The 22,296-nt window shown below is 34.7% G+C and overlaps 2 protein-coding genes and 8 non-coding genes across 11 annotated transcripts in view; 9 read left to right on the top strand and 1 right to left on the bottom strand.

Moving 5' to 3' along the window:
* Positions 1-333: 333 nt before the first annotated feature.
* Positions 334-9,020, bottom strand: tpi1b (triosephosphate isomerase 1b). Its single transcript, XM_058746056.1, has 7 exons — positions 8,826-9,020; positions 6,733-6,856; positions 6,515-6,599; positions 4,466-4,598; positions 4,296-4,381; positions 4,116-4,203; positions 334-969 (listed from the first exon to the last, which is right to left on the bottom strand). The coding sequence occupies exons 1-7, from the start codon at positions 8,935-8,937 to the stop codon at positions 851-853; spliced, it is 747 nt and encodes a 248-aa protein (XP_058602039.1). The 5' UTR covers positions 8,938-9,020; the 3' UTR covers positions 334-850.
* On the top strand, positions 1,934-1,989 carry LOC131522632 (U7 small nuclear RNA). Its single transcript, XR_009266589.1, has one exon. It is a non-coding gene; the product is annotated as a U7 small nuclear RNA (small nuclear RNA).
* On the top strand, positions 2,716-2,771 carry LOC131522633 (U7 small nuclear RNA). The gene has a single exon (XR_009266590.1). It is a non-coding gene; the product is annotated as a U7 small nuclear RNA (small nuclear RNA).
* On the top strand, positions 3,531-3,587 carry LOC131522634 (U7 small nuclear RNA). Its single transcript, XR_009266591.1, has one exon. It is a non-coding gene; the product is annotated as a U7 small nuclear RNA (small nuclear RNA).
* LOC131522631 (U7 small nuclear RNA) lies at positions 3,952-4,008 on the top strand. Its single transcript, XR_009266588.1, has one exon. It is a non-coding gene; the product is annotated as a U7 small nuclear RNA (small nuclear RNA).
* Positions 5,154-5,208, top strand: LOC131522629 (U7 small nuclear RNA). The gene has a single exon (XR_009266586.1). It is a non-coding gene; the product is annotated as a U7 small nuclear RNA (small nuclear RNA).
* On the top strand, positions 5,646-5,700 carry LOC131522627 (U7 small nuclear RNA). The gene has a single exon (XR_009266584.1). It is a non-coding gene; the product is annotated as a U7 small nuclear RNA (small nuclear RNA).
* On the top strand, positions 5,967-6,021 carry LOC131522628 (U7 small nuclear RNA). Its single transcript, XR_009266585.1, has one exon. It is a non-coding gene; the product is annotated as a U7 small nuclear RNA (small nuclear RNA).
* A 1,446-nt stretch (positions 9,021-10,466) lies between the features above and the next one.
* LOC131522630 (U7 small nuclear RNA) lies at positions 10,467-10,520 on the top strand. Its single transcript, XR_009266587.1, has one exon. It is a non-coding gene; the product is annotated as a U7 small nuclear RNA (small nuclear RNA).
* A 599-nt stretch (positions 10,521-11,119) lies between these two features.
* The window catches only part of lpcat3 (lysophosphatidylcholine acyltransferase 3), a 20,671-nt gene continuing 9,494 nt past the window's right edge, over positions 11,120-22,296 (top strand). Inside the window, exons 1-7 of one of the 2 annotated variants that reach the window (XM_058747845.1) lie at positions 11,120-11,500; positions 13,259-13,366; positions 15,184-15,290; positions 15,880-15,973; positions 18,552-18,589; positions 20,156-20,334; positions 21,292-21,400. In XM_058747845.1, coding sequence (XP_058603828.1) covers positions 11,416-11,500; positions 13,259-13,366; positions 15,184-15,290; positions 15,880-15,973; positions 18,552-18,589; positions 20,156-20,334; positions 21,292-21,400 — 720 coding nt within the window. In that variant the 5' untranslated portion in view covers positions 11,120-11,415. Of the gene's footprint in view, positions 11,501-13,258; positions 13,367-13,398; positions 14,622-15,183; positions 15,291-15,879; positions 15,974-18,551; positions 18,590-20,155; positions 20,335-21,291; positions 21,401-22,296 lie in introns of those variants that run through there. The other variant, XM_058747846.1, reaches the window with a different exon arrangement.

The following is a 22,296-nucleotide window of genomic DNA, read 5'->3' as shown; positions in this document are numbered from 1 at the left end:
ACTTCTACAGCATTTATTTGTCTTAATCCTGGTTTAACCTAAGCCCTGTCTGAAACCAGGCCAAAAGGTTTAATTGTGAAAAAAAAGTGTATATATAAGACACGCATAAAATATTCTGAAGGATTATGAGACACTGGAGTAACAGCTGCTGAAAATTCAGCTCTACCATCACAGGAATAAATTATAATATATTTTAGAATTAATGACATTTGTAACCATTTCTGAAAAATGTGTTTGAACAAATAAAGGCAGATTTGGTGAGCCCAAGAGACTTGTTTACAGATGAATGTTAGTTTGTGTGTAGAAGTACAATAACTTGAGACAACAGTAAAATTAGGTCTACACTTTTGAAACATTTATTAGAATTTTTTGTCTTATCCTTTATACCAAATGACATAGGTTATTTCATAGGAGCACCTTCAGGCTAGGCCACTCGGAGAAACTCTTTGAGGGACAGGAAAACATCAGGACAACCACATTCATGGAAAGTAGTTTTGCTTGAATTGAAAAGACACTGAGGTTGACTGACTTCATTCTAGATTTTTGACACTGAATACACAAGAATGTTGGTAAACATTATTCAAGTAAAGGCGTGGGCTCTAAGCCCCATGATGGTTCTAATTACAGTCCTGTAGTTCACTACACTAGTAAGAGCTAATAACACTCGGCTGCATGTGTTTCTGTGGAATAAAACCCTTTAGTGTTCAGTATGTGTCAATCTGTCCCTTTGTAATAAAAAAAAAAAAAATGAAGCGACAGCAACAAAACCACAATAACACTTTCTAAAGAAGAGCAGGATTTAGGAGCAGACCTAAGCCTTAGGGTTTAGGTAGATGATGGCTTTATCTCTTTATGCTTTTGCGTTAATAATTTCGATAAACTCTGGTTTCAAGGAAGCGCCGCCCACCAGGAAGCCGTCCACATCTTTCTGAGAAGCAAGTTCCTTGCAGGTCCCTCCAGTTACGGATCCTGAAATGGACAATAAAAAAGGGTGACATTTTGACCAAGGAGTCTTATTTATATAAAGAGCAGCACACATCAAATATTTGTATCATTGATGGTATTTGGATCAGCTGGTGCTTGGGAAATGTCTCTAAATCTTCTAAAAAGTCAAGCAAATTCTTTCCCAAGAGCCTTAACACAAGCAGCTTCATCAGTTGTTTATAGCAATAAACTACACTGGTATCATGGTGGAATGTGTGTACTATGAAGGCATAGCACCACCCAAATTAGATACCTCATTTGCATACCCATAATGCCTTTCATGTTTAATGTCCTCACTCAAAGTCATAGGGGATGTTGACTGAATTACTAGTTAGAAATGGTCTCTTTTAGTATTATTTCTCTTTTAGTATTACACTATTTGTCCAGTAGGTTTCCTTTAAAAGGAAATCCTTTCATTACGGTTAAAAACAAAAAGACTTGTATTAGAACATATAGTTCCAAACAGCTTTATAATCCACATTCATGTATTGTTGAGTTCTAAAGCTACCACAAATTATGCAGTCTTAAAAATTCTTGGAATAGTATGGGCAGTAAACCAGGGTGAAAGTGTAATTTGTCTACCAAAAAATATATATATACACACTATAGCAAGGTTGTATTTTTGTTCATTATAGGGCTGTTTGAAATGCTTGATTTCAATAGCAGTCAAATATTCCTCAGTATTCCTCACTGCCCATCTGGCTTGCTAGTTTCTTATCTTTCATGTCACACTATAGTCTCGCTCTCCAGTTTTATAAAAACAGTTGCTGCGAGTTTGAGGTCATTTTTAATACAATCAGAAACCAAGACAGAGGACTTCATACTGTAATACTGTTGCAGTCTTTGTCTTGTTGGATAGTTTTGAATATAATGAAAATAATTGCTTCAGTCACCATGAATGAGACACTCACTCACAGTAATGGGAGAGTTTTACTACACAACAACTAGTTAGAAATTCACTCTTTTAGTATTTGTCCAGTAGGTTTCCTTTAAAAGGAAGCCCTTTCAAAACAGTAAAAGAAAAAAGAGATAGCTTGGAATATTTCAAAAATGTGATTTTGATATTTTATAGTAAAATAATATTAAAGCTCTTCAAGCGGTTACTTTATTTTATTGCTTATGTGACAACATAAACACAGTGTGCATGGCTTCTAGTAGGTGACATCACTGGGGGTGTGATTAAATTTGCATAATAATGCATTGCATGTTTAATTTCCTTTCCCATTGTTTGCTTTAGTCACCATGAGTGAGATACTTACTCACAGTGATGGGAGAGGTTCACTGCACAGTAACTAGCTGAAAATTTGCTCTTTTAGTATTTATAAAAAGAAACCCATTCAGACCTGTTAAAAATAGATATCTTGACATATTCTAAATGCTTGAGCTTGATTGTTCTGTGTTGAAATAATATTGTAGTTTTATAGTGTATAACATGCATATATATATATATATATATAGGTAGTTGACATATCAATGTGTCGTATGGTCCACAGTCCAATTTTTATTTGTCGACTACCCACATAATGTTACTCTGTGATTACTTGCATAACATAAAAGTGCTTGTCCAGAAACGCATGCCTGATTAGTGCTGGGTAACATCACTGGAGCATGTTTTAATTTACATAATACATTTCACAAGTTAAACTTCTAGTCACCTTAGGGCTGTTTCAGTCACCGTGAGTGAGACACTTGCTTTAAATGATGGGTTGGATTCACTACAGAAGGCTTAGTTAGAAATTTGCTCTCTCAGTATTTGTCCAGTAAGTTTCCTTTAAAAGGAAGCTCCTTTATTTTTGTTAAAAAAAAAGAAGTTATGCAACTATCCAACATACATTAATGCATGTTTGTACTAAACTACAGTAATTGTCTGTAGAAAACAGTGATGGGTGTTTTGGAAGCACTGCTTTGTTAATCATTAGTTTCAAACTGCTAGTCACATGATAAACAAAGCTTTATTACATCATAACGGTTTAAAAAGGTTTCAAAATTTCCATGGTTCACCAATAGATCTCTGTGAACCCATGAACCAGTGTTTATAGTTTTTAACTAATCTCAGATGAGTTTTATTAGTTTGCAGACATTTGAATGACATGTATAATAAAACGGAAGAGTAGTAGTTGATGGTTTCTTATTGGCCTGTTTAGCCAAACCCTTCATAAAACAAACAAAACGAGTCACACAAAGTAATAAGAGATTGCATATTATACATACGTCTATCCATTACTCATAGGCAGCAATGAAATGTGTGTTTAAATATGCATACCCATAATGCCTTTCACTTTAAATGGTTGTTAAATGTTACTATGGATATGTGGAATGGAATACTGCATTACTACTACTTTACTGAATACAGCACTGTGTGCTGCCTACAATCTTTTGAAAAATATGATGTGAATCAGTAGGCATTATTCCATGATTCACATATGAAACAGCAGTATGCCACATTGCTGTCACATGACTGCAACCACAACCTCCTTAAAGTTCTTCAGTCACCATGAGCGAGGAAGCTGCTCTCAGTGACAGGAGAGGATCGTGCCACAACTACAAGCTGGAAACTCACTTTCAGTATTTGTCCAGTAGGTTTCCTTTAAAAGGAAGCCCTGCCATATTTGTTAAAAAATAAAGATAAAAAAAAAAATCTATTTAAAACTTGCCTAAGAACGAACAGAAAGTGTTAACGTGTTAGGCTTTAAGAGTAATAATTAATATATTATACACATTTTTATGTAAATGGTAATAATTTTAATTATAAACAACTCAATGTTGTTACTACATACTTTAGACTTGCCTGAGCACTGAACAGATAGTTTGATGTGCGTTTACGTAGTTGTGTGGTATGACTATAATAAATCTCGACATGTTTTTATATAAATATACTGTAGCCAGTATAGACAAACATGAACTTTGCCGTCACCATGACTGATGTGCCTATTCAGAGTGATGAGAGTTTTACTGGAGATGTGTCATTAGAACTTTGCTCTTTTAGTATTTGTCCAATAGGTTTTCTATTAATAGAAAGCCCCTCTATAAGTGTAAAAAGAAAAGTGTATAGCACATTATCACACATGCTTTTAAAACACCATTTTTTTTTTTTTAGTCAGCGGTTTGGAATGGAAATCAAAGAGACTGACCTCCGTAAATGATCCTGACCGAGCTGGCGACAGCCTCTGAGACATTGGCCTTCATCCACTGCCTGAGCTTGTCATGTACCTCCTGAGCCTGTAAGAACAGCAGAGCGAGACTGAGTCACTGAGGTAAATGAAACATGTTTAAAAAGCCTCCATGTTCGGATTCAAACAGCTCGTCTCTACCTGCTGGGGTGATGCGGTTTTGCCAGTGCCGATGGCCCACACAGGCTCATAAGCGAGGACCACTTTGCTCCAATCCTTCACGTTATCTAAAAGAGATTATATAGTCTTATATAAAAATACAAGAAATGTTTTGTTATAATATACACATGCTTCACTAAATTGAAAGATACCTGCGATGAACTTGGTCTGTGCAAAAACAACTTTCTCTGTGATTCCGGCCTCCCTCTCATCCAGCTTCTCACCAATGCAGGCGATCACACCCAAACCGCTCTCAAGAGCATGAGCGACCTTCTGTCCAATCAACTACCAGGAAAAATAAGCCCAAAGAGAGAGATCAGAGAATGCATGTGAGATTTTATTTGATAAGAAATGTTGACTGATTATGTGAGACTGTTATACTCTTTTGTACCGAAACTTACTTTATTTTTGAGCTTGGCAAATATGCATAACATTTAGTCATTTAGCAGACGCTTTTATCCAAAGCAACTTACAAATGAGTACAATGGAAGCAATCAAAAGAGCAATGATATGCAAGTGCTATAACAAGTCTAACGCAGTACACGTAGCAAGGTTTGTAACCCTAATTGTCTTGATATTTTCATCACTTGAACTAAAAAAATAAATAAAAGGTTCTTGTAATGTTACTACAATAAATCTTCTAAAAACCAGAACAAATCAACCTCTAACAAGTGCTACTTTTATCTCATTTTTGTCCAGAGACAACATGGGGAGTATAGGCAAATTTGCAAACCCATAATGCCTTCTTCCAGTTGGGTCAAATGCTGCTGCTTATGCAGTCACCAACAGTGAGGTACCCGTTCAAAATAATGGGAGAGGTTCACTGCACAATTGCTAGTTGAAAATTTGCTCTTTTAGTATTTGTCCAGTAGGTTTTCTATAAAAGAAAGCCCCTTCTGACTGTTAATAGAAGATTTGTTTGATATTCATGTCATAGTTTATATCACTTCAGCTCAACATGCAGTGTTATTGTTTATATAAACATGCTTCTTATTTATGTTTATTTCAATCCATAATCAAGAAACATCGTTTAAGCGGTAGGTAAATGTATATTCGGTGCAGGATGTGTGTATCATGTGCACTGATGGCGTTGTTGGTGTAAATGAGTGTATAGTGTACTACAGCTTCTGGTACGGTCTTTGAAAACTAATGTCCTCTTCTGAAGACAATGAAGAATGAATCTTAATCGGAATCTGACATTACTGGGGATGCGTTCAAATTTGCATAATACATTTTGCATTAAACGTCTATTAAACCTTAGGTTTACTTCAGTTACCATGAGTGAGATACTCGCTCAAAAGGATGGGTGGGATTCACTGTAAAAGACTAACTGAAAATTTGCTCTTTTAGTATTTGTCCAGTAGGTTTCCTTTAAAAGGAAGCCCATTTGTATTGTCAAAAGAAAGATTTTAAGTTTTGATATTTTAGTATTATAGAACTATGAATGACATTACTTATATTTTAGGTTATGTGCCAACAACAAACACTCTTGTCCAGACCCAGTGCACCTGATTAGTAGTGGGTGACATCACTGGGGGCGTGTTTACATTTGCATAATAATTAAACTTTCATTCACCTTGGGTCCGTTTCAGTCACCATGAGTGAGATGCTCACTTAAAGTGATGGGTAGGATTCACTACACAAAGATTAAGTGAAAATTTGCTCTTTTAGTATTTGTCCAGCAGGTTTCCTTTAAAAGGAAGCCCTTTTGATGAGTCAAAAAAAAAGAAAAAGAAATTCATATTTTGTGACTTAAAGCGTGAGATTCTTTAAACAGGAACAAATTAGCTTTTAGGAATGCCACAGGTAATGTGTCTGAAAATTGTGGTTTTAGCCAAAAAGTAACAGTAGGCGAAGTAGGCATAACTAAACACTCATTATGCATTTGATAATTCTTATGCACAGAACAGTACATCTGCTATTAAATCAATCTACACACTAGGGGGCACTAAAATACAGTTTCAGTGTAGCTTATCCAAGTCAACACATTATACTGACATCAAATACATTTCAAATAATTACTGCATCTCAAAAGCATCATTCAGTTAACTTCATTTTCTCTTAAATGTTTAAATAAAAGAAAGAAACATATTGCTCATGAACTACACAAGACACATGGAGGGCTATATTCACTCCACAACAGCTGATGATTTTTTCTATAATGAAAATAAGATGGTGTGTGTAAAAGCATATTGAGTTACCTCATCACTCTCTCCAAACACATGGCGTCTCTCGGAGTGTCCCAGAATAACCCATTTTACTCCACAGTCCTTAATCATCCCAGGGCTATAAGAATAAGAAATGATTTGTAGTGACAATTATGAGTAAGGATAGAAAAAAAAATTACTAATTGTAATTATTTTAATTACATATTTTTAATATGTGACTTTTTCTGGACTGTAAATTGGTTGACATGTACCTGATCTCTCCAGTGAAGGCTCCCTTTGCAACCTTGTAGCAGTTCTGTGCCGCCACATCGATGTTAGGATTCAGCTTGGACCTGGCGTAGTCGAGGTAGATGGCTGGAGCACCACACACAACCTCTGTGAAACAAACAAACATGTCAAACCACCACTGAAAAAAATAAATAAATAAAATAAAAGCCACACACACCACAGCAAGTCGTAATAATTGCTTCTTTAATGTGACAGACCACCATAGCAAAGCCCTGATTGAATGTCACTAACAAACAGAAGATATTCAACCATTCAGATTGCTGACAGGACATCTTGATTAAGAACGTTGCAAGACAGAAAGAAGATAGAATATTAGATTTTTTTTTTGTTTTGACAAATTCACAAAAGTATGTCTTCTAAAAGTAGACACCTATTGAAAGCAAAGCTGAGACAAGATGGATAATTATTTTTCTTATCCCTGCCTACAGCCTACTGTATCATATTTGACATGATTTTCTAAAGCCTATAACTTATAAACATGATCAAAAATTTGCTGAAACACATTTACATGCCTTCTGTTTTTGATTAATACTTCAAAACCTTTTAGCAAGTAAAAGGCCTTTTGCACGTCTTTGTTTTTTTAAAAGTACAATAACAGACTAACTTTTATATTGTTATAGATACTTCAAGATGAACATTTAATGGATTGAAACAAAAATTAGTTAAAGCATCAAATTTGACATAATAGGTTTTTGAATAACATTAATTTGTTCATCTTTCAATTATTGCATTGTATTATAAGTTTTGCCTCCAAAATAATAAATTCAGAGTTTTAAATCATAAAATAAGCACTTAAATATCATCTTACTAAGACATAATATTGGGAGATATAAAGTTATAGATCCACTTTATTCAAGTAAGCTGTCAGAGCTCATCTTACTCATCTGAACCAAAGAGTATTTCACTGCTCAGTTTGGGCTGCTTCTTAAAATTCCTGGGTTTTTTTTTTAAACCAAGTGTTGAGCAACATGATACAAAACAAGGTTCAATAAGTGGTTTCATATAAAACATGCCTGACTATTATTTCATATCGTTGTTTTTTATTTTAGGGTTAATAAAACGTCTGTATTACTGTATTGCCATTAGATGTGGCATTTATACTGTAAAATTATCTTGGGTCAGACTAAATTAAACTCACTGTAAAGGGCACACATATCTGGCACTTCATCCCTCTTGATAAAAGGTCAAAAGGAAAAGGTACTCATATGACAGCATACTACAGAGGGCATGAAGTAAAGCAAAAAGGCAAAAGTTGACCCATGACCTTTGCGTGTTTAGCGCTTCTCTCGGGTTTCAGCGTGAATGAACCCGGCAGCGTGACTTTTGGACTTTCTCGATTCAAAGTCCACTGCTGTGCTATTGACAGATCAACCCTGTCTGGATTCTCAAATAAAGCCGAAAGAAAACTCGGACAGTGATGCAGATTTACATAACAGTGAATATAACGGAAACGCGGAACGCAAGCTCCCAAAAAAAAAGAAAGAAAGAAAAAAAAGGGTTTTTGTAGCTATTACCGTTCTTTTTAAATATTACGTTTTAAAGAAACAGCATAAGCTAATATAGCACAGTTTCGTTGATAAACCGAGTATATTGATAATCTTGTCATTTGATTTGACAGACCTTGAACATGCACACTGTGGCTACGTGCTGGAAATCACACACCCATTTCATGCTTTAACCCTTGAATCACGACACACGATGAGCATCATTCATTCCCTCACAAAACATGACGGGCAGTCGACGAATAGTGCTATATATAGCCTCTGCATTCATAAAAGAAACTGGTTTAAATTTTAGGACACAATTTATGCAGGACACTTCTGTCTGGTTACTGATTAATCTAACGTTAGAAAGTTACGAGCTATAGACTGATTTAGAAAACAGCTGATAAATACAACGAGAAAGAGCCTCTAAATTATATGATGCGATCTGTCAAAAGTCCCGCGTGAATGTCATCTCAGGGTCAATGCAGTCGGTTGCACAAGCCCTCAAAGGCCTATGTTTTCAGTGGCATGTGAGTGTGCCTAGTGAAGAGGAAGCTGAATGAAATACGCACCGGTGTCTGGGTTGAGCTTGGCCTTATTCAGTGTATTGGCGAGCTCTTCAATGCTCTTTTTGTCGCCGTTCAATTTCCAGTTTCCACCGACGAAAAACTTCCTGCCAGTCATGACTGCAAAGTGTTGCTTTCACCAGAAAATAATTGGTGTAGATAAAACACATACAATCTCCGGTCGAAGAGACAGCGAGGAAATGCGTTCCGCTCGAGTTTATATAAGGCTGGCTAATAAGCTCCGCCCCCCGGCGCTTGCCATTGGCTCAAGACAGCACGCCTGCGAAAATAAACGTCCTTTCATCATAGTGGATAATAAATCCATATCCACTGTTCACTACTGTTACAAAATATTTATATCCAAACTTCTGTATAACCCCAAAAATTGTTTTTTTGGTTACTCTTTGAATTTAGACCCTTCTCACTGCAAATTTATTATTAATCTATTGCTATAGCTAAATTTTACATTCATAAATGTAAATTTTCAAAGAAAACTCCTTACTTTTTTATTTTCAGGAAAGATTTTGATGTGTATCTAAACTCTTTAAGAAACTCCATTAATTCTATTGCATGTAAGACTCTTTCATGGTGTAAGTCTTATAAGCTAACATGGTATGCTTTGGATTATTGTTTGTAACCCTCATTGTCTTTTGTTCTTACTTTGTCTTTGTAATTGTATTTGTTGTTCGGTTATTGCATAATAAAATAAATAAATAAATAAATAACTGTTCATTACTGTTAATTTTTTAACGATTTTTTTAAAGCTCACATAATGTGAACTGTTCTGAAAACGTTTTATTAGTTTTTTGTTTTCATTTATGACATTATGGTTACTTCTAATATCTACATTTTGTAATGTAAATAAAATGTAACAAATGTAAATGCAAATATGGGGAAAATAAGACTTCGATCATTTTAAAGGCAGAAGTTCAACAATACCGAAAAACAATATTAATTTGGAATAGAAAGCTGTAAAATGTGTCAGTATTAATAAACATTTGAGTGTCTTTATTTAACTTTTTTTAATGGTTATATATTTCAATTGTATTTATTCATTTATTTATTGTATGTTTATCATGATGAAACTCCTGACTGTATTTGTGCAATTTTGAAAAGTGGTAAAAATATATATTCACCTGCTTTCTGTAATATACTGTGGTGCGTTCAGCAGAAATGACACAAAGAGAATCACATTCACATGGACTGGCGCATATTAACGGTGTGTTAATAAGCTCTGAATATTTTACAAATATTTTTGTTTCATAATTGCAATTCTATTATTTATATTTATCTATTACTTTTGAAACAACCAAGTGAAATAGCAAAAACAAATCTACCATATTTAATAGGGGCCGATGGAGGGCGACATGTCTTTGTTGGCAGAGATGGACTTGGAGGTGGGACTAAATTTGCATACCCACAATGCTTTTCGCCATGTCAAATATATAAATATGTTTTCCATCAGTTTTTAAGGTATTTAAACAAAAAATGAAGTTGCATGAAATTCACTATTTGTAAATGGAACAATTGTATGCATTTAAATTGGTCTGATTTCTTTAGACCTTGTGTTGACTCCAGTTATGTAGTCACCATTATCGATATGCCTGTCTAAAGTAGAGAGTAGGATTCGTTTGGTGTTAAATAGCGGAAATTTGCTCTTTTAGTATTTGTCCAGAAGGTTTCCTTTAAAAGGAAGCCCACCTTTTCTTGGTATAAAAATAATGAATTTAAATAAATAAGATGCGTATATCACAAAATACGTATATATTAAGTTCGATAAATAGCTGTAGATTTGTTAAATTCATATAGAGATTAAGAGACTTATTTTGTGGAACTGAATAGCCATAAATATCGATAATCATTTTATTACATTTAATACAATTCTACTATTCCATCACATACAGACTAAATACTTACAAATAATAAATACCGAGAATTATAACAAACGTAAGTGGTGGTCAATCAATGTTTAATAATTTAGAGAGCTCGAAGGCATTCCTTATTTTCCGCTGCTTTAAGGATTGAAAATAATAATAATAATAATTATTATTTTTTTAATGCCAAAACTTTGAGAAATGCAAAACTTGGAGCTGAAGACGAAACAAGCAATTCCTAGCATACAGAGCATAAACAACAGGATTAGTGCAGCCTAATGGTACAACACTATTCCCGTTTGCTTTAACAAACACTAGAGGGCAGTATTGACACGCTGCTTTATATTTACATCAAGACAATCTTCATTGTCAAAATGAATAATCAGAACTTCAGTTTATTATATGTATATCATTCGTAACATTTGCTGTGTGTGTGTGCGCGTGTGTTTTATCCAAACCTAAACTCACGGATTAATAACGTTTCCATTATTCTGAATGAACTATTTCATCCCCATTTCGCGGGTCATTTAGGTTCTTTGAACTGAAATGGCACAAATATTGCGCAAGGCGTTTGCGAAAGCTGAAAGTAAAGGTTCACTGTGAATGGTGTGAGAGGTGGCGAGAGGAGGAGTAGCTGGACGGAGTTAAGGAGCGCGTGGAGATCTCAGCAGTTCCTCACACTCGCGGAAACCCAACCGCAGCTACTTCCGCCCACACTAAAGATGGCGGCTCCCTTCATGGAGAAATTAGCCGAATATTTAGGTTCACCCGAACCGGCGGTTCGATTGATTTTGTCAGTCTTATTAGGTAAGTGAACGGCGCACAAGCGAGATATTTTAGGCTCTGCTGAGAGTGTGTAATGCCTGTCGTTAGGAGTCATTAAAAACGTGGACAGTTATGTAGTTGTACTAGAAGTGTGTTCAAGTCACACAGCTGTCCACCGTTCTCCCAGCAGCCCTAAAAACACGCTACCACCAACAACAACTCTCTCCATTCACTCCGACTCCAGTCAAAATCAAAGGTCGACAAGGGTGACCTACATGCCAGGCGAGATTTCATGGTTAACTGCACACAACTGGCATGAATGTTCGAGCAAAAAGTAGTGTGAGGCTCGTTAGAGCTTCGTCTGACAGCTGGCTATTTATTCTGCTACTATTTTAGTTGTTTGACCTACAGTTAGTTGTAACCTTTCAATGCAAATGAAGTTGGTTTTCCAGTTATCAGGTTACAGGTTCATAAGAATAGGGGTGTGAGAGCAGATAGCAGGGTGATCTGTACTTTGGTCAGGTGCATTGCAGTAGTCTGCTTAACCACTTCAACCAGATGAATGACTATGGGGCAGCTAAACCTGGACATAGACGCTTGTTTGACCATTTGCAGTGCGAAGACTGTTACTTTACTGTGTGTTTAATGGGTCTGTAATGTGTAAAGTGTCAATGTAGTTTTAACAGTGTGGATCTAGCATCAGAATGATGGCTACTAAATGTATGCAGATTTTCCAGGGCTTTTTTTTTTTTTTTTTTGCTTGATGCCTTTGAGTCCATTTATGTTGTAAATCTGTACTGAATTAAATCCTGAATTGTTTTATTGTTTATTCATTAATGTATGGCAAAGCTGAAATGCAGAACTATATGTCAGAGAATGAGGACTTCCTACAGATAAAAGGCATCAGAGAACACTGAAAAATGATTACAATGAGAATAGCATGATACATATATAAGAAAAGAAAATAACACCCAAATTTAAAAATATTTTAACCTTTACCAGGGATACGCAATATATTTTTCCATTTAGATTACCTTCAACTAATGCACACTTTAAGCAGAATTGTTATTGTCGAATAATACTTCAACTATTAAAAACATTAAATGAAAAACCTTTTTAAAAAAAAGAAAATTCAAAATGTTGACTTGGCAACTAATTGAAATAAAATAAGTTAAGGTTGAAGTGCTACACAATTATTAAAACCGAAATAAAATAAAGCTAATAGAAATATATAAATAAAAAAAATAAAAAAACACAAAATGACTAAAAATTAAACCTCAAAATGTAAAAAAGCTAATTATTGTTAAATGTATTCTATAGCATGTATTAAAATGAATATTCATTTGATCATACTGTACATTAGAATATTATAATGCCTAACTTTACCTGTTGTATTAAACCATATTACTTGTATTTCTAGTGTTTTTTTGTTTGTAATTTTTAGACAAAATATTATATAGGTCAGTTAATGGTCACAATAACATGAGAATAATCATCAACTAGTCAGTGTCATTAATAATTTTAATACTGGAACATCCTTAATTCTTTACTTTTCAGTTTCAGTTCTTTACTTTTTTATATTCTTGCCTGACTTTTAACTGGCCACACTCTCAAAACAGATGTTACGCATTCCAATCCGTCAAATGCTCTGTCAAAGCTTTCTCTGCTGTGTCGCACCCTCAGAAGACAATTGTTATTTGCCATAATGCATGCTGATTTGACTGTTAGGGTGCAGGGAGCATTTGTCTACAGTTGCATCACGTCATGTGCCTAATCTGTTTCTCTCTGTTTTCCCTGTAGGTTATCCCTTTGCACTGGTGTACCGGTGGTTTTTCTTTCATCAACCTGCAACAGTTGTTCATCTCTTCCACACATTCTCCGGGCTGGCACTGGCCATATTTAATTTTGGTGAGAGAGAAGGAAGCAGGGAAAGAGTGAAGAACTTAAAGATCTGATAACAACTGTAGCATGTTTAAGTTAGACCTACTAGCTTTTTTTTTTACAACACGCTACTGGTCATGATTACACTGATTTCAGTCTTATGATCTGCGGCCGGGCTCGTCGGCTAGCTCTCAGCGGCCCGCAGTTAGTGGCTGTTGGTGCATGTTTAGACTGGAGAGTTTTTACTGTAGTTCAGCTCCCCTCGTTTCCCTGATCTTGAAATTGCTCTGTTCACAAACATTCAGTTCTTATCTAATATGACACACAAGCCTTGAACATTCTTGAAACTGAACAACATCAAAGCTGTCTTCCCAAAAACAATATGTAAATTTGTGCAAAAGTTCAAAACATTCTTCTTTCTGAATAGGAGTTTTAGAAGGGAAGCTTATGATTTGTTGTGTAATATCATAGTTCTGTCTCGGACGCCACCCCCCCCCATGTGGTTGTTTTTTTTCAAAGATATGATCTTAAGCGGATATTTTTAAATGTTCTTTCTCAGTTTCCTAATTTGAAAACGGTTGCTGTAAAATACTATACTACTGTTTAAAAGTTTTGGGTTTTTAAGGTTTTCTGGTATGTTTTTGCAAGAAGTCTCATATTCATCAAGGCTGATTTATTTGATCACACAAACACAGTAATATTGTGAAATATTATTACAATTGAGTTTAAAATAATTACAATATGCTGAATTGTTGAAAACAGTTGTGCTGCTTATTGTTTTTTGTGGAAACTTTAATGAATATAAAGTTCAAAAGAACAGCCTTTTATTTGAAAGAGAAATATTTTTGTAGAAAGGTAAAAGTCTTGTTAGATGTCCGATGATGAAGTGGCTTTGGCCCCTGTCAGATTTCCTCTCAGGTAATTTGTCACTTGTTTGAATACTGAAGGTAGAGTTCTGCTCTGTAAAGTTATTGACTCTTTAGTGTCCTTGAGAATAATGGAGGGAAAATGAAGGTTATCCTGACTTAACTGCTCTGCAGTCTGTGGTAATGATTTCCTGGTGACTGTGGCTTTGACATAAAAAAGGATTGTGACGGAGAGCCTTTTGTTGCCATGGCGATAACCCCTGGTGGTCAGAATGTAGTTAATGAGAATATGAGTGGCAGGTTGAAAAGCAAGCTAATGAAAACCGATGAATGTTGTGTTGGGAAATGTGAAAATTAACTTGTGCTTGTATTCTGTGTATTTGATTTCTTTGTGCTGCATTCGGATCTAACAGCAGGTCTGTCTCTCTTTGTCTTTATCTGAGATATTTCACTTTGTGTTTTCTCTGACTTTTTTTTTTTTTTTAATTCTCTCTTTCTGTCATTTTTTGAAGGGATAGTTCAGCCAAAAATGACAGTATTCTCTTTCTCAGCATCATTCACTTAAAGTCATGTTGTTACAAACTCATAGGATCTTTCTTCAGAAGATCGCAAAGAAGATTTTTCAAGCCACGTTTGACTTTTCTTCCATATAATGAATGTGAAAATATCACTTTTATTATACTTTTAACACTGGCTGATGTTTGTACTCTTTCAATTTCATTTATGAAAAACAGAGAGAGACCTTCAAAAAGGACATCACTCATTCAAAAAAAAATCTGGTTTTGTGTTCCACAGAAGAAAAAATCACACTGGTTTGAAATGACGTGAGGTTGAGTAAATGTTAAAAGAATTGTCATTTTGGCTGAAGTATTCTGTTCCATTTTGATTCTTTATAATGTTGATGAAGTGTTATATTTGTTATCTCATGGTCAGGTAGCACTGGAATGCAATAACACCATCTCTCTGTCCTTCTCTCAGGGTCTCAAGTCTATCACTCCTTCTTATGCATAGTCATTCAGTTCTTGTTGCTGAGGCTGATGGGAAGGACAGTCACATGCGTTTTGAGTAGCTTTATCTTTCAGATGGTGAGACAACACGCATTCACACACATTATCTCTATATCTGTTCTTGCACTCTTGACGTCATCTCATCCATGAAATGTTGCAAGCTTATCAGTTATCAGTACCCTATTGGATCATTTATATAAACATGTTTAACATTGAAGTATCAGGCTAATACTTCATGACATTTCGTACTCTTATGAAGACTTACCTTACAGCCATCCTCCATGAAAATTTTTATATTTTATGTCAGGGTCACACAGACCCCCTGTATAAAACATGATTAAATGTACAAGCTGAGATTTTCCGATTGGTGTATTTTTGTCAGTTTGCTTTTGTGGTTTCTGTAATTGTATTTTTGCTAAGGTCGAATTGACCCAAGCTGAAACAACGTTAACTGGAATGTCTATTTTGGTAAAGATTTCAAAACATGTGCCCACTGAGTTTTGATTAGGTCAGAACAACCTAAAAGAATGTGAAGGGAACATAAGAGCTTAATTACAAAAGTTAACATGTATATCTTTTGCGTTGCTTTGACCCCAGAAATTAAAACAGTAAAGTCAATCTCAACAGAACCTGAGGGTGTTTTTTTTTTTTTTTGTGTGTGTGGCAGATATATCTGTTGATGGGTTATTACTACACAGCTACAGACGAGTATGATATCAAATGGACCATGCCTCACTGTGTCCTCACACTCAAACTCATCGGTATGATACCTGCTTTTAATCTTCCTCATCTGTTACTCCTCAAAATGTATGTATTTACAAATTGATTCTTTTTAACTATTTATACTTAAACACTTACAAAATACTTTTTTACCATAATGGTAATATAGTATGAATAATTTTAAATTTAAGTAACTGCTAGATAACTGAAAAGAAATGTAAATGTAAAATATAGGAAAAAATGAACATACAAAATAAAAAATGTCCAATATTGGCCGATAACTCTGCTAAATAAATATGGTAAAATGTATTTGAAATACATTTATTTCATGCTAAGCAATATTCCCTCTCATTTTTTTTCTTGCTGAGCAAAGCATTTCTCTATTGCGCGGACATTTCGGCCACCTGAGCAAAAACATTCTTTATACCAGACCTGTACAGCACGCGTACAAAAATATGTGTAACTTAACTTTAATGTGCTATTTATATTTGATTTGACCCTTGATATAACTAAATGATGTACATTTTAGGTTATCTGAGAAAACATTTGTACAGTACAATACACTGCCGTTCAAAAGTTTGGGATCAGTAAATTTTTTTTTAAAGAAGTTTCTTGTGCTCATCAAGGCTGTATCTATTTGATAAAAAATACTGAATATTATTTCACAAAATAATATTGTGAAATATTATTGCAATTTAAAATAAAAGTTTTCTAGTTTAATATACTTTAAAATATAATTTATTCCTGTGAAGAAAAAGCTGAATTTTCAGTGTCACATGATCCTTCAGAAATCATTCTTATATGCTAATTTATTATCAGTGTTTGAAAAAGTTGTGCTGCTTAATATTTTTTGGGACCTGTGATATTTATTCAAAATAGAAATTTTGTGTTACAATATACACTACTATTCAAAAGTTTGGAGTCAATACATTTTTTCTTTTTAAATTTTTTTTTTAATTAATACTTTTATTCAGCAAGGATGTGTTAAATGGATAAAAAGTGATAGTAAAGACTTATATTGTTAGAAAATATTTATATTTTTAATTAATGCTGTTCTTTTTGACTTTTTATTAGCCTAATCAAAGAATCAAAGAAAAAAAGGTCCAAAGTTTCAACACTGATAATAAATCAGAATATTAGAATGATTTCTAAAGGATCATGTGACACTGAAGACTGGAGAAATGATGCTGAAAATTCAGCTTTGCTTTGCTTTACAGGAATACACTACATTTTAAAATATATTAAAATAGAAAACCAATATTAGAAATTGCTATAGCCTAAGAGTTCACAATATTACAGTTTTTTTTTTTTTTTTTTTTTTTTCTGTATTTTGATCAAATAAATACAGCCTTGATGAACATAAGTGACTCCATTAAAAAAAAAAGAGGTCAATTATTTATTGGGTTTATAATATAGGCCTAACATAATATAATATCAAAACAACTTAAGCATTTAAACTGATAGAAGAAAATAGAAAACAAACTGAAGCATTTAAACTGAGATCTTTAAGTTAAATATAAAAAACGTGTGAACGTGAATTCTTATATAGCTATCTAAACATCCCTAAAGTACAGTTTGCACAATACACCTGTGTGTGACTGTAAATATCTCAGAGTTTTGTTACCGTTCTGTGCCCATCATCCGCTATTTCCAGCAATTAATCAAGCCACTCTTCTTTAATACATGAGGACGTTTTATTTCACATTTCATTGCGTTGGCTCTCGATTTGAGCTATTTCATCTGCAACCATTGAAGTATTCGGTTTCTACAGTGACTCATTTGGTGCACGTCTCTTTCTATGAAACCTGTAAACCGGATTCACCGGTTCTAACTCTATAGCGGTTTACCTGAGCATTGCAATTCTTTCGTTTTAACTAGAATACAATCAAATGGCTTTCCCAACTCATTTTTGCGTGTGTGCGGCACATTATTTCTCTGTGCGTGCACGCAGCTTAGAGGGAACATTGATGCTAAGCATACTACAAATACATTTACATATTTATGTACTTAATAAAAATACCCTGCAATAGTACACTAAACTGGTATACTTCAAATCTGCTAAATTCTAACAACTAATTTTGCACTTAATGCACTTTAATTGTGTGGAAGTAGTGCTGAAGTCCAACTAAAGATATAATGAAGTATATTTGATTGTGCTAAAGTGGAACTATTGCAAGTATACTTTAGGTACAATGTTAAATATTTTACGATTAAAAACTGATTTTATTCAAAGTTCATAAATCTTCATCAGTAGTGACATTACTATTAGTGGCATAATAATGTGCAGTGTGCACAAGTAGTATTCTAAATAGGTTAATTCTCATTTTTATATCAGTAGTTCTTGAGTAATATGTCAGTAAATATGTTAATAGATTTGAACTATAGTTAGTATTTATTAATGTATTCTATATATTATTTTATATATTTTACTATTACTTTTTGTGCTTTTTGTTAGTGTGCTCTTGTAATTACCATTGTTGTTATCCTTTATTTTCTGTTTTTTTTTGGTAACTATATTGTAATTTTCCATTATATAAAAGATGTATTATAACTAGTCTCTGTCAGTGGCAGAGCTCATGTTATGTCAGCACTGATGGTGATTTCATTTTCTCATTGCAGGTTTAGCGCTTGATTATTATGACGGTGGAAAAGAACAAGTGAGTGTGACTTTATGAGCTGCTATTAACTTCCACCATTTCTGTCTTCCTTTGCTGTGTTTGTTCACCTGTCATCCTCCTATCATCATCTCACTCCTTTTCCTCTTCCTGCATCAATCTTTGCATTTTTATGCACGATTTGAGCACAAGGAACTGATGGGGAACCACAAAGTATCTTCTTCAGTTGTGTAGCAGCCATTCTGCTAAATATCCATTATGGATAAGTGTAATGATGCCTGGCAAGGTGAAGTGTAGTGAAAGTCCCAGAGATGTAATTGTGTCATCTGTTAGTTCTATACTGCAGTCAGCTCATCTGTTGCTCAGATTAAACACTTCTGTCTAAATATTAAGCTGTGGCTCGAGACAGTTGGCTTCTTCATGAGATGGTGTGGAAGTGGTTATATTTCTGTTGACCTCTTCCTCTGTGTTAAGTACTGTAGCCACCCTAGAAAGCTGTTTCTTACTCAACTTAAAGCAATATTTTATTGAGGGTGTAAAGATCACTGGATGACCGATAATAAGCCCTGTTTACACCTAGTATTAACATCGATCTTGGGTAATCCGGTCACAAGTGATCAGACAGATGGTAGTTACATCTGGTCAAAGGAGACACGATATCACTTACTGTTGAACAAAACAAGTGTGGACCATTTCTCTAAAATATGTTTTATTTCTAGTCAGATGTGATGTTTCAACCTCCGAATGTGGTTTAAGTGAAAACTGCTAAACGTTTTGGTCTTTGGACCCTGTATTTAGCACAGACCACTTGTAATCAAATCACTTGATACAGATCTGAGTACCAGGTGTAAACGAGTTCATACACTCTGCTTTGTTTACTAGCATGACTATAGCACATTCAGAATTGAAAGCATTTTGCCTGTAACGAATCCCACATTTTTGCATAAGTAGTTGTGGAGAACAAGCTGTCTGAATTACAGTACTGTACAAAAGTTTGAGGCCAGTGAATTTAATAAAAAGAAAATAGTACTTTTTTTCAGCAAGGATGCATTAAAGGGATAGTTTGCCCAAAAATGAAAATTCTGTCAGTAATTGCTCACCCTCATGTTGTTCCAAACCTGTAAGACCTTCATGACCTTCCGTTCATCTTCGGAACACAAATGAAGATATTTTTGATGAAATCCGAGAGCTTTCTGACCCTGCATAGACAGCAACACAACCGACATGTTCATGGCTCAGAAAGGTAGTAAGAACATTGTTAAAATAGTCCATGTGACATCAGAGGTTTATCAGTCATGATACTCTCATGAACGCATCGAAGACTGAAATTATCGTTATTTTTGTTTTCTTTCTCATAGCTTCATAATATTACGGTTGAAACACTGATGTCACATGAACAATTTTAACGATGTCCACCTTTCTGGACCTTGAACAGTTTTTCCTGTGTTTTGATAGAAATGAATGTTGCCTTAGTGAGCATAAACTTCTTTGAAAAACAAAACAAAATCTTACCAACTCCAAACTTTTAAATGGTAGTGTATATTTGCTATCTTTTAATTTCCCAGCCCCTCCCTTTTAATTCATGGACTCATTTTCTTTATCTAACAGTCTCAGCTGAGCGCAGACCAGAAGAAGTCTGCCCTCAACTCTACACCGTCTTTGTTGGAGGTTTTTGGCTTTTCATACTTCTATGGAGGCTTCCTGGTAGGGCCTCAGTTCACACTGAGAAACTACCAGCATCTGGTGTCTCGAGAGATGTCCGATGTTCCTGGACAACCACCCAATAGGTGAGTGCACAAAATTTCACACGCTAACAATCCCAGCTCAGCCAGATTCTGTCAAACCAATGATTTTACCTCCTGTAAACAGTTGTTTCTTAGATTTTAGTGGACACTTTTCATCCGAAGTGATTTGCAGGATTCATTTGTCCATTACAAAGACAGTTCCTGTCTTCCTGTCTTGTCACTCGCTCAAGGGCACCGTGATAATGAACAACTCTTAGTAACTCTTTGTGCTCTTGTAACATGCCTAATCTTTTTTTTTAATCTTTATCCATTAAGCTATAGACAACCATATAGGCTCTGAATGCTCTGATGTTTTTGGCTGGCTGCACAACTGGCCCTAGAGTTAGAAAATCTAATTACAAATGAGATGTAGTTTTCGTATAAATAAGATATCATTTCATTTTGAAAATAAATGAGTTTTCTTTCTGCTGAAAATCAACATTCTGTATTTTGTTGTTTGTATAGGAATTGCAGCAGTGCATAATGCATCATATCACGAGGAAGATAAATGATTATCAATGCATGAAAAGTCAATCAAAATGCAGACACTTTTTGACACGCTTTTCCAGACATCAGTTTTTTTATTATGTCCCTGTATGTGAGCAGAGAGAAATACAGAGGACAGTAAAACTCACAATAACATTATGCAGAATTTATTTTTTCTTTGCTCCCATTGTCAGTCACCACACATAGCGTCTCTGATATTTACATAAAGTTAAGCCTTTCTCAACTTTGTTGAATTGCCGGTGCACAGATATCATAACTCCAGTTGTCGCTGTTGTTGGAAATTGAAAATGAATATGTTTTGTCACAAATGCAAGCTATTGTCAGTGTGAACAAGGTTTAGGCAGCACTGTTTTGACAACAACTTAACCAGTACTGTTAAGGCCCATTATACTACGTATTATAGTCCTCTGTTAATTAACAGTTTAATCTAATAAATGTTTCCTGTTCTTGCAGTGTGGTTCCAGCAATGAAGCGATTCGGTTTAGGTCTGATCACTCTATCGGTCTTTGCGATAGGTGGACTGCACTACTCAGATAGCTACTACTTAACAGATGAGTTTGAGGTAAGTGAATCAGTGGATTGTGACTGAACATACACAGAGTCACAAAATCAACAGCCTTGTACTTGAATCTCGTGAGCTGCCACTTGTTTTTGTTCTGGGATCTTTTTAGTGTGGTCCTGATGTCACACAGACTCCCAGTCTGAATAAGAGCGCTCTTTAAGTCTGTCAGTTACAGTCTTGGCACCTATTTATATATTCTTGGAAATGGAAAACAGTTGCTGCAAGTCAAATAACCGCATTTTGACTGCTGTGGAGGAGGGAGTTAAAATGAGCTCACACGAAGAGTGAAAAATGTTGAAAATGAGTCATTGTTATGGGTGTTGATGTATAACCGACACTCATTTGTATTAATTTAATCTGTTTAGCTTATGAAATGTCAGTTAATACATTTCAGCAATCATTCAAGCAGTGAGCCAAAACTGTAGCTTGCACTGCCTGTTACATGCCTATAGATTGTGCGACTTAAATACTCTTGTCTTGTGTGGGATCTAATCGTGTGTGGGAACGTTTCACAACAAACATTCAGTGCAAACAGTGTGATAGTGTGTTGAAGTACCACAATCATGTTGTAATGCACTGTACTCTCATGCTGTATGCTGTAATTTGGTGTATTTTTTAAACTTTATGATAGTTTTATTGGACAAAGGGTCATATCCATATTTTCTATTCATTATCATTAACAATAATAAAAAATATTGATTTAAACTAATTGTTTGTACTAAACTAAACCTAAAAACATTTATTGATTTAACACTGGTGAGACTGAGTACTATAGCAATGCTATGAATTTAAAACAAGGTAAATGTCCAAATAATATTTTAATAATTTCTTTTTACTTTTGTACAATGAGAATATCATTTAATTATTTATTTTAATTGCTTGTTTTTTTTAATCAT

This window comes from Onychostoma macrolepis, chromosome 16 (assembly GCF_012432095.1).
Source record: "Onychostoma macrolepis isolate SWU-2019 chromosome 16, ASM1243209v1, whole genome shotgun sequence".
NCBI classification, from domain to species: domain Eukaryota; kingdom Metazoa; phylum Chordata; class Actinopteri; order Cypriniformes; family Cyprinidae; genus Onychostoma; species Onychostoma macrolepis.
The sequence above is the reverse complement of the archived record's forward strand: the minus strand, read 5'-3'. Positions and strand labels throughout refer to the sequence as shown.

Excerpts from the sequence above, each read along its gene's own strand:
- tpi1b (XM_058746056.1), bottom strand. The coding sequence starts at position 8,937 with ATGACTGGCAGGAAGTTTTTCGTCGGTGGAAACTGGAAATTGAACGGC. Across the intron at positions 6,600-6,732 it reads GCCTTCACTGGAGAGATCAG|CCCTGGGATGATTAAGGACT; the intron begins GTACATGTCAAC and ends TTATTCTTATAG. Across the intron at positions 4,599-6,514 it reads TGTTTGGAGAGAGTGATGAG|TTGATTGGACAGAAGGTCGC; the intron begins GTAACTCAATAT and ends TTTTCCTGGTAG.